General features: G+C 38.8%; 1 protein-coding gene across 3 annotated transcripts; it reads right to left on the bottom strand.

Annotated features, from left to right (window-relative positions):
• Positions 1–146: 146 nt before the first annotated feature.
• LOC146651408 (histamine N-methyltransferase-like) lies at positions 147–9,896 on the bottom strand. Of its 3 annotated transcripts, none has more exons than XM_085384481.1 (8): positions 9,824–9,888; positions 7,796–7,899; positions 6,432–6,578; positions 4,418–4,470; positions 3,452–3,559; positions 1,878–2,008; positions 1,619–1,712; positions 147–658 (listed from the first exon to the last, which is right to left on the bottom strand). In XM_085384481.1, exons 3-8 carry the CDS (start codon positions 6,566–6,568, stop codon positions 297–299), a joined length of 885 nt encoding a protein of 294 aa, XP_085240607.1. In that variant the 5' UTR covers positions 6,569–6,578; positions 7,796–7,899; positions 9,824–9,888; the 3' UTR covers positions 147–296. The 3 variants fall into 3 exon arrangements, with proteins under 3 accessions (XP_085240607.1, XP_085240608.1, XP_085240609.1); XM_085384482.1 differs by lacking the exon at positions 9,824–9,888 and adding an exon at positions 8,174–9,794; XM_085384483.1 differs by lacking the exon at positions 7,796–7,899 and having other exon boundaries at positions 9,824–9,896.
• Between the last annotated feature and the right edge of the window lie 2,067 nt (positions 9,897–11,963).

Raw genomic sequence — 11,963 nt, 5'->3', positions numbered from 1 at the left:
CGGTGAAATCTAAAGCTAATGTCCGAAGCAGTTTACGACTTATTTGTGAGACTCATAACAAACAGTAGTTATAACCAATTCACTTATATACAAGCATAACCTTTGATTTTACAGAACTGTTAAGAAATGCTCTAACAACAGCAGTCTATGGAGTCATTATTTTATTAGTAAGTAGACAAAATATATAAATGGAAGCAGGTGTGTAGATATCCTCTACCCAGCTTATTATATACATCAAGTGCAAAATAAATCAAACAATGTGATCCACCTACATTTACTATACTGACAGTACATGTTTAGGAGAGCTGGTCTAGTGATATTGCTTCAAGGTTGTTGTTGAAGATAACTTTACCGTTGGACTCTACACTACAGTCTGGGTGCCGAAGCATCTCCAGGACACCAGCTCTGAGCTCAGGTGAAGCTGTGTTACTGAAATCCAGCACCTCAGTGAGAAAATCAAGAAGCAGCTCTCCCTTCTCATCCCCTTCAGTGAAACACTCAGTGATATCCATCTGAGATGGCAGCTCATAGCTCTGGTAACGCACTCCCTTGGAGTCCAGGAAGCTTTTGATGTCTCCAGTGGTCACACACTGACTTATGTCGGGTTGACACAGCTGTGCTCTGTAGGTCCGCCACAGCTTCCCCCAACCACTCTTGCCTGGAACAGATGAAAAAGAGGCTATATTACAACAATGACAATTTGACAAGCAGGTGTTTAGCACGGTCACCATCCTAATTTCTGTCTAAAATTGGCCAGAAACTGAATCATACTTGACTGAATAAGTATAAATGAATAATGACTTGCTGGTGGTACAATGCGGGGAGAATTCATCCTCATATGCATCAGAGCAATTTTTTCACCATGGAGATGCTTACATGGATCACGTTGCTACATCGCAGCTCAGGTATTTAATAAATTCAGAGGGAAGTAAGAAATAAGAAAAAGCTTTAGCTCCTTCAGGATTACACTCAGAGCCTTGTTTATTTTCCCTGTTTAAGGTTTTTGTCTTGAAGTTAAAAGTTGCATTTTTATGCATCTACACATTCACGGATTCACATACCAGGAGCAAAGCAGATGACACGAACCTCAGCATACACTGAAGATGTCGAGGAGATCGGTGTGTGCTAGCAAACTGTCTCTTTTGTTGTCTGCAATATTTATGGACTCATTAGTGCTGACATGGGGAAAAAGGTCAGACTAATATCAAGGCTTTTTTTTTTTTTTTTTTTTTTTTTAAATGAAGGACTGGCTGTGAAGAATCTCATTTGGGTTGAGACTGGTTTTGGGCAGCATGGCAGCATGAGATGTCTGAGAGCAGGTGTCTTAGTAAATTGAGTTTTGGCCACTCTTGGTTTTCGCAGCAATAAATTTGAAAATTTTTACTGAATTAAGTGAAAATAAATAAGTTAAAACAGCAGTATAACTGCTGCTCTATATTCTGAAGTTATGTGCGTGTACTATATATCAACTGAATGCTGGAAAAGGTTTGGTTGTTTCTGTAAGATGCTGTTTTAAACCTTTCATCTCCAAATGTATTGCATGTATAAGCAGTATGTTCGTTAGCTATTTGCACCATAATTAAATCGCCCACATGAGAGAAAGAAAATATCCACTTACCAGACACTAGAATTATGAGAAGCTTCCCATTTTTACCAAGAAGACCCTGGAAGAATCTGACAGTTGCTTCAGGATCCTTCACGTAGTATAGCATCTGTCGATTTCACCACAGATAATGAGCTACTAACTGCATTCACAGAATGCCTAATTATAACGCTGTGCCAGGCAGTTGTTCTAATTGGATTTACTGCTGCCATTTGCCAGAAATGAATGTAACCCAGCTGTGTAAAAAACACAGGGTATGCTCATCGACACCGACCTGTATCATGTGAATGAAGTCCACCTTCTTGGTGGCCTTTTCGGCTTTCCAGTGCTCCTCAAACTCAGAGGCAGTCATCGTGTTCCAGTTGAACTTGATGTAATCTAAATCTGGTTTCTGTGACACTAAAACTGCAGACAGATAATTACTTAGTTATTTATTACAAGTTAACACCGAAATAAAGCTGGCATGAAATTTTACAGCTTAGAGTGGCTGATTTTTTTTTTTCAGGCCACAACGGAGCTGACACTTGTCACAATGATGAGAGCATTTCTGTAATTTGCACCCCCCTCTAAAAACAACGCACTTGTTTTGCATCACACTTCATTAAAAACAATGGAGACCACTTGGCACAACCACACAGAGACCTTTGAGAATGATCACAACGCATTGAAATTAAAATGTTACAGTGTGTTTGAAACTCTTTGCTGTTCGTGCATCCACCACTGACTTCCAGCATGACAGGTATTCAACTTATCGTAAGTTCATGGATTCATTTACATGAGCTAATTGCATCTGCAGTCGTAGGCTGGTAGGTCTTTTGTGGGTGGAATGCTGCTTCTCCAACAGAAAATAGGAGGTTCATTTACTCTATCAATATGTCTCGGAGCAAAGTTTAAATGTCATACATTTTACTTTATTTCTCTATGTCGACATTACAATCCCCTTAGAATGAACCTTTCAATCATTCAAAGAGGTTTTTTTCTTACATATCATATTGCTATTTCTTACACACCCAGTCATCTGAGGGGTAAAGGCCATGAAGTACACCTCCAGGAGAATAGTCCTAATTGTTTCAAAACCAATTACCAATCACACTTTCACCAAATTCATAGTCAATAAGAAAGTCTGGAAATCCTCTGCAAAGCAGATCATTCGGCAAATTAGACCATCCAGTCTATAAGATGATAAGCTCACCCATCCCTTCTTGTAGAGGCTTACACTTCATGTTGCATCATTTGTAAAAACGCAGCATGTGTCTGCTATCTTGGGGAAACTTAAACACCTTTTGTTTTCTTTGAACTGCAAATCTAAGGGGACAATTATGATCAGTTCCACAAATAACAAAAGATTTCAACATGCTTTAAAACATTTTTAAACAGCAAAGGTGTCTCTCATTAGATTGTAAGTTGAACAATGGAAAGAACCAGCAACAAAAATCAACAATGAGGAACGGGGGAGTCCCTGCTTTATGCATTATTTTTAATCAGATATCGTGTCTATAGGAGTTTTGGGTGAATAATTGGTTGTAGCTTTAATGTATGCAAGGATCCTGGTCAGACAGCAGCAGACTTGAAACTCGTAACGATTCAGTGTTTTACTCACAGATGCTTTAGTCGGGTCCATTCTTACAGACATTAAGGCTAAACTCTACAACGCCACTGGTGGTTAAATGACTACTTCCTGCTAATATATGAACCGGTGAATTCTTAAGATGCTGTTTTTCACCAATAAAAATATAATAATATCCTGTTTTGCTTGTAAATAAATACTGAACCTCATTTTGGACAGCTGAGAATACAATGATTCATTTTGTGTTGTGTGAGAGAAGTGTGTGCCTGTAAAGACTGTACCTTTGTAGTTATATAGCTGCTGGCGGCTAGGCTCCACCACCTCGTTATCCACCGTCACCCCTGGGTGCTTCTTATGGAGCTCAGAGAGCATCTCTAGGTCAATCTCACCTAAAGGCACAGGCACACTTTTTATTTGGAAGACAAAGTCGCAAACACAAATTTGACCCACTTTCCCACAGTTCCCGAACTGCTAAAAATAATTGAAAATAAAATTTCCACTTTTAGCCAAACAGATCAACATCAGTTGAAATGGTGCAGGAAGCATCTAACAGCATGTTTCAGTTTTGCAGAAAATCATACATTTTCTGTTGCAGTAATTACAGAAGTGAAAAAAAATGTAATTCAACACCATGAGAGATAGTTATCACAGCGATACCGTTTCAGTATCACGTAACCAGGGATTTGGCTCTAATTCTAACTGAAGGTGACAGGTTGCCATGTACAAAGGAGCTCATGTGGACACATGTTAAATCTTTTAGATTGAATAATATCTTTCAGGGGAGTTTCCAGTCATTCTAATGTATTTTGCAGCCGAAAAGAGAATCCGTAATGCTCCAATATGATTCTGACATGACAGCTCAGTAAATTAAAAGGATTGGCGGAGACATAACCAAAGGGTAACAGCTCTCTGGGGGCATGTACTGGGTTTGCTCAGGAAAAATATTAACCTTGCTGTATCACGGGCACTGAAAACAATGTGCAGTAAAGTTATAGAACAGCGAGGTCATGCTATCTGGCCTGGGTTGAAGATTAATCTCACAAACTGGACAGATGTCTACCAACTGCTGGCAGTGATAATAAGGGCAAAGTTTTGTTGTTTTTTTCCTGTTGCAACCATAAATGAAAAAACTGCAGCAACAGCAGTAACAGATGGCTTACGCAATGTCTTGTCACTTTCGATGCTGCGCAGGTCGCGCTGCTTTTTAACGCGTCACATTTAGACCAGTGGTAACAGAATTTTCTTACCAGCTCCACTTCCAACTCCAATGACATTCAGATGTGACTTTCCATCTCCAATGCTGAGGAGAGAGCAGATAAAACACTTCAGAAAGGTTCACATCCTCCAACCTGTGACATGTGGGTCACATTTTTGGGCTTGTAACTGTCAGTTCTCCCTGACACTTGGGCATGTGAGATGTTCTGAAGTAGCGACTGAAGAATCTACAGATACCCAGGCTTTGATTATTGCTGTGGCATGTTCTGTCACTCACTGTATGATTTTTAATAACACCTTTTTAATTTACTCATGAGTCACATCTTTCCAGATTCCTCTCTGATCTGCTTTTTAGACCTGCACAGAAGAGGAGAGGGTCTGTTTTTCTGCTGCATGTCAATTGCCTCCTACATCAACAGAAAATAACACAGGAAGAGATGGAATTTCCACAGCAATCAGTCATTGTCTTTTACAATCACATATTGTTTGGCTGGTTAATCTAGCATGTACACTTGTGTAGGCAGTTATTTGATTCTGTGAGTGAAACGGTACTTACATATTCCGCTTTGGGCTGTAGTGCAGTCCTAATCACTCAGCAATTCTGACTGCTTTCAGCAGTATTAAGCAGAGCACATGTTGACTGATTGACACAGCTTAGTCACTAAATGGTCTGTGTGCTCCAGATCTTCCTTTTCACACTGTATTTTGTCACCTCTCGACATATTCCAAATCGGTCTGAAGGTATGAGTGGCTGATGCTTATCATCACAAGTGGCCCAACATTAAAACTAACCACGGGTGAAATGAATAATATTGATCATCTCGTTAAACTGTAATTATCTAGGGTCCAGGCATTTATGTGTATGTTTTTTAAACCTATATCACTGATCTAAACATTGCTCAACTGGTCAGGAATGCCATACAGAACATGACAGACACCCTAAAGTGGTTGCCCGGCCTTCAAACTCCCTATTTGCATAATCCATAAGGTGCAACAGAAGAATCCAGTCCAAGAAGGCTCCACAGATTAGCTGTAATTGCTAATTAATTGTAAATGCTCATAGGGCAATCATAGAGATCCATGCACAGAGATGTGTGTAGAGATGAGTCTTTGACACACGGGATACTTCAACAATATTGTAGTTTGGTTTTAATGTTGTGGCTTATTCTTAATGATATTTGAAAGGTTTCAAAATGACTTCATAGACTTTGCATAGTTAAGTAAAATAAGAAACGACACACAACAAAATATATACTTTATAATGCCTGATTGTATTTTTTTCAATTGACTCACATCTAATAAGATTACAATAAATGGTTGCCACCCAATTCCCACTTACTTTTAACCCTGACTAATGTTGACACTACCATGCATCTAGTCTAAGGAGCTTGGAAAGAAAGCAATTTTCTTCAAAAGAAACTTAAAGAAGTCCAGACTACCGTGGCTTAGATGAAGTCTACCATGACCTAGATGACTGAGAACCTATACAGACATATCAAGTGTCAAAGTTAATTAGCTGTTCTTAAGGGTTTTCCATCTATCGGTCCATTTTCTTTCACTTATCCAATTTGGGATTGCAGTTTTGGACTAAATCCAGATCACCCAGAGAGCACCCATGAGGATACAGGAAGAATATACACAATCTACACAACCGGCTGGTGGATTTGAACCCAGGACTTTCTTGCTGTCAGGAGATGATGCTAACCACCACAACACCAGACATGAGTTAACTTTTTATTCAATTATTTTACCCAATCTACATCTCAAATTACCATATTAAAAGGAGCTGAGGTTAAAGGTTATTAACGCCTCCTGACTTATGGTACTCTAGTTTATCAGCTTCATTTTTAAATCATATGTTTAATACAGTTAAACCTTACTGTATCAGGTTTTTAAGGCTTGCACCAAAGTTTCAGAGTTTTGACAGTAAATGATTGCTTAGCTTTAAATACTGCTTTGATTCTCAGATTCAGCTGTAGTATAATGCATGCCATGTTGAATGGTATGGTCGTGCAGAGTTGCTCAAAGCTGTGTGTGGTAGATTACCTGGCCAGTATATCTGGCAGTTTATTGTGGATGAAGTCCCGCATACACTGGTGTTCAGACGAGCGCTCCAAAAAAAGCTGGAAGGATTTCTGGTATCGGTCATCATCATTAACCAAACTCTTGAGGGAAGATGCCATGGCTCACAATCTGCCAAAAAAGAAAAAAAAAAAGAAGTATTATTTCAAGTGAGCATTAACATGCTTGCTGTCATATAAAAACAATGACCTGCCACGACGTGTTACTCAAACACTGTTAACAATGACACATCTGGATCATTTTTGCTTTTTATCCCTGAAAAATAAGTTTTCTTACATTGAACTTCACCTAAGTCAACATCTCCAAAAGCTTTCCTGTATTTATTCTTCACTTCAGCTCCCATTGTACTTATCTATAGGAATACTAAAGCTGAGCATGCATCCATGACTACCAGATCTTAGCAGTCATTACAGAGCAGCCTGTGTATTTAGAGAAATGGCTTAAAAGTGAGAGCACAGATTCTGAGCCACTGCTCTCCGACGGATATGTTTCTTTTATTTTCCCAACACATCCCACTTTCCAGCAGTGAGAGCTGTTTGATGTTGGGTGCCCACTATTGGCTTGTGATCAGACACTTATGTAAATCTGAAACCAATGACCAATCCAGGAACTAAGACAAAGAAAAGAAAAACCTAAATATATGACAAGCCACCTACTATAAATGTGAATTTTCTAATTTATACATTTTTTGAGAGACCGTCCTAAAAATACCAGACCATGACATGTTTCTAGTACTTAGGTTTAGCAATAACATTTGAAATCATAAATCACTTTCATATGTCCATTTATCTACTTTCTTAAATGCAGCAGATGCTGACATTTACACTGAGCTCAGCTAACATAGCAATAGTTAATCCAGTCTACCTACACTGTTTGATCAATAACTGGTCAAGGGTCTTTAATCAACCCTGAAACAACACAAGTATTGAAACAGACAGCCAACAATAGCCGAAATCATGTTTTAACAACAGTCTGTTGTCAACTTACATGTAACTGAATCAATGTTGAACACTGCTGTTGAGTCCTACTCCCTTTTGCACCACTGATCAATATTAGAACAGCAATAACATCACTACCAAAGGTCCACAGGACCATAGTGGTATTTCAGCTAATATTTAATACAGCACACTACAAAGAATACTTCAAAATATTAGCACAATTATAACATTTATCTTGGCTATAGATAAAGGATAAATATATTTAACTGTACAATTTAACATTAGGCTCTAACATGCAAATAACAGACAACTTCACATCAGTTAAAGCAGTTTATTTACTTTATTATCATCAGGGTTGGTTTAAAATTTTGTTTGTCAATTTACTCCTACATTTTCATCCAGACTCCCTTCACACCGTCTTGACCGTAGCTGTGAACTGCCTGGGTAAAGCAGACTTCACACTGCCACATTGACCAACTGATGAGTTAGACCATCTGGAAAAGAAAACACCAAAGCAAAATATTTATAAAAAATGAATAAAAATATGATAAAAATATGAAAGGAACACACTTTGTTCTGATTTGGGCTTAACTTTCTCCTAATTCACCCTAGCTAGCATTATTCTACCAGGTACAGTAACAGGCTGACTTCAGTATCTGGTCACTGTGACGGTCACAAATCTTTGTCACAGTAACAATGAACATAACACATAACTGGTAAAAAAAAATACATTTTACACAAACATTAGACAAATAACTGAATGCTTACCTGATGCACTTACAGGAGACATCTCTGGGGTTCTCAAATGTTGTCTACCACAGGATCAGCAACATTAATCGCTGACTTTTCAACATAATAATGTGGCAGAGGTGAAACCATCTTTAATTTCGACCAACTATAAATTGTTGACTTTTCAGCCTCACTGGTCAACTACAAAAACCCCTATGAATCAGTCCTATTCCAGTGTCGACACGCTGTTTGGCTTCACTGATATCTTAATGCTGATCCAACATTAAATTAACATTCAGATTTGACTCTCGACCACAGCCACGTTTCAGATGAAAAGTCAGTATTTCTTCAGTGACTTCTTGCTCTTCTAAAGGACCAAATATTCAATGACTGATCCGCAAATCCAGATAAATGTGGGCTGGGATTACCTCTGCGTCACCTGAGGCATGTTCAAACGTGCACCTGTTGCCAATGACAAGTTTCCAAAGCATATTACTAAGGCTACGTTCACACTGCAGGTGAAAGCGCATCAAATCCGATTTTTTTGACCCTATGCGACCCATATCCGATCATGCTATGACAGTGTGAACGGCGCAAATCCGATATTTTCAAATCCGATCTGGGTCACTTTCGTATGTGGTACTGAATCCGATACATATCCGATGTTTTAGAAAGCGACTGCTGTTTGAACGGTCAAGTCGCATTAAATCCACCTTTTACGTCACCGACACAAGACTGAAGCCAATTATCAGCGCCCGAGAAGACATCGCGAACGCTTCCTAGCCATCCAGTGTAGATGTCAGTGAAACTGTTGGGAAGACAACGTAAACATTTTATTTGTACTGTATAATCTGCAGATTCTGACAGAAATCTGCAGCTATCCTTTGAAGCACCGCTCCTCTCTTAAACAGCAATAAGGATCATTATTAGGTTATTTACATTATTATGTAAATAACAAAATAACTTAAAGCAAAAATTGGGAAACGTAAAGTCCGAAGTCTTTATATTAACGGCCATCAGTCAAACAATACTGTTTGTTCTTGGTCTAAACAGAGCGCGTTGTGTGTGACATCTTCTTTTGCGCATGCGGGCCGCTTTGAGCGTTCACACTAGAGCGCGTTTGCTGTCGCATTTTATTTGTAGTGTGAACGAGGAGACAAAAAAATCGGATTTGATCAAAAAATCGGAATTGAGCATTAAGACCTGCAGTGTGAACGTAGCCAGGAATAACCAGGAAACCTTCCTTTTCATGGGTGAATTAAAACAACGTTCACAATATAACGCTTGGCCATCGGTTTCAAATTAAACCACGTAAACGGGTGATGTTAGAAGGACAGTCTGATCAGCAGCACTGCGGTCAAGTGAGCCCTCACTTACGAAGTCACAGTGGGAAGTGAGTAACTGTGTCGTGGAAATAGACAAAATGCACACCATAAGAAAGTGCAAGAGAAGTGAGGACGGGTACATCATCGGCGGCTTTTGGCTGTCGGCGTCTTAGCGGCGGAAACACAACTACGCCACACAAACACGGGAGTCTGCTGCGTCCATCGACGCGTAGGCAGCTGCTAAAACAATTGAAAGCCAGCTGTTGCTCGCTGAACATGTGTCGCAGAGCCAGCTTTGCCATATTTGTTTATGATTTGTTAAACAGCAGGAAGATTGAGCTAAAACACGGCAGTTTTCACTTACATGTGCAGAACTGATGTCCGGATGTCTGCCCGGCTGGAATAAACCCTCCCACCAGCGTCTCTGCTTGGCTTTATGCAGAGCGAAGTGCAAAGGACACAGGGCGACAGTGCTGTTTGTCAGATTACGTTATAAAAGAAATACCGTGTCGTTATTTTACATTCAAGAAAAAATAGTGTTTAATGTGTTTGGTATGAAACTTGGACACTAAAATGCTTTTTTTTTTAAACCACAAGAGAAATTTTACATTTATTCTAATTTCATGACAGTTGTATAACCATGCACTTCCGTGTCAATAATTGTGTTTTTTTTAAACAAATATTTTAGTAAGTTTTGTCTGAGTTGTTATGTAGGACATGATGTAAAAGTCTCTTTAAAGGGGGTTCCGTTTAGCATGAAAATGAGGATATATTATTTAATTTGAAGGAAAGGGAATTAAGTAAATGTCAAGTCTTGTTTGTGATTAAGAATTGCCATACACCGGAATCAGGACTAGAACTCAAATTAGACTGTTGTTATGCCACAGATCCCTTTTGATGTGCTTTAAAAGAGCGTACAGGGGAGGAGGGGAGGGCTGCTGGTCTTAGTGGTCTATAGCTAATAAATATAGGTCCGGTGGTCAGACATACAACTAGAACAATATTCATTTCATTGCAAGGACTCACATTTGTTTTTTTGTGGGGGTTTTTTTTTTGGGGGGGGGGGGGGGGGCATCAGCATGTTATGCAATGAAAAACAAATGTCTGCAATCGCACTATCTAGGCAATTAATAACAACTGCATAACTGAATGAGCTAAAGTGAGCTGAACAAGATCATTCTTTGGTCAGTGTGACCCCTTGTCTGAGAAGGTGTAGTGAGGGGTTAAAGCGGTTCGGAACAATCAGAACAGTTTTCTGGCACTTCTAGTTAAAGAGTAATTAAATCTGATAGGCAGGCTAAGCATATCACTGTTGAATGACTTTAATTTTTTGTGTGCTGCAGCCTGTCGTTGCTTCCAGTGATGCCATGGAGATAACAGCTCAGGAATAAGAAATTTAGATATTGGAGCTATATGCTGAATTATGCTAAATTATGTGTTTGTCTTGCAACACAAATTGAAGTTTCTTTCTACTTTCTGTTATGTACCCTGCCTATCACCCTATGGTAGCTGGGATAGGGATAAGCAGAAGAGACTGGATGAATGGGCTGGTTTTGTGTTACATGAATAGGTTGGATGAAACATCAGGCTGTTTAGTGTGGGTTATACTGATTAGTTAAAAGTTTACAGTGATGCCTTGTGGTTTGCTGGTTACATCTAGAGTACTGTTACTAGGTTACATCAATTTATCTTTAAGGTGATGGTGCTCTTTAGATTCACTCACTGAATTCTACCTTTTGTACAAGCTGGGGTTTGGAAATCAGCCATATATCATTTTCCCCACATGTATAATCTCACTTGAACTCCTGGTCATGAGACTCACACTATAGCTGGGAAAGAATATACTTTGAAATGAAACTGATGAAAAATATTTGGCCTTGGACAGATTTATAGTTATGCAGATATTGATGAAGCTGATTGGGAATATGCTCAAGTACAGATTGATATGACAAAGAAGAACATGCTTTTGTGGTGTAGTTTATTGCACATTGTGTTGCAGAAAGTCTACAATTTATCAGAGTAATTTGACTCTGTTGGATGATTCGATCAGTCTGATTATTTCTTATTAAAGTTTTTGTGAAATGTAAAAAAATAAAATAAAAATGAAAAAAATGGTGGAACAGTATTTCCCAGCAGGTTCTGTTGCTAGGATCCTCCCAACCCATCCCAACATTTGCAGACCATATTATTACTGTCATTATTAAATGGATGATGAAAGCAGTACTTCACCTGCCACATAGTCTTTGGAAAAATCTTTATTTTAGGCCTTAAAAAGCACCTGTAAACTGTAGCTCATTCACAAGACAACAAAAATGCCTTTTCATCTCTGGCTTCAAATGAAGAGTGTTTAAATAGGAAAACAAGACAAATGAGTTAAACAAGGCTAAGATCAACAACTTGTCAAGAAAGATAGAAGCACTGACTTGATTTCTAATAAAAGAAATCCTTTTATTAGAAAATAATAAAGAAGCCCTTCTTTATTGTGTCAGTTGAGTCACTTACAT

The sequence above is a fragment of the Rhamphochromis longiceps genome, linkage group LG16, assembly GCF_057381845.1.
Source record: "Rhamphochromis longiceps isolate RC_006_pf linkage group LG16, R_longiceps_female_GT1.1, whole genome shotgun sequence".
NCBI classification, from domain to species: domain Eukaryota; kingdom Metazoa; phylum Chordata; class Actinopteri; order Cichliformes; family Cichlidae; genus Rhamphochromis; species Rhamphochromis longiceps.
Note: the sequence above shows the minus strand (reverse complement) of the source record. Positions and strands in the feature narration are given on the sequence as shown.

Coding starts and splice junctions, on each gene's coding strand:
- LOC146651408 (XM_085384483.1), bottom strand. CDS start 6,568: ATGGCATCTTCCCTCAAGAGTTTGGTTAATGATGATGACCGATACCAG. Junction 4,471..6,431: donor CTGCCAGATATACTGGCCAG/GTAATCTACCAC, acceptor CTCTCTCCTCAG/CATTGGAGATGGAAAGTCAC. Junction 1,713..1,877: donor ACTTCATTCACATGATACAG/GTCGGTGTCGAT, acceptor TGAAATCGACAG/ATGCTATACTACGTGAAGGA.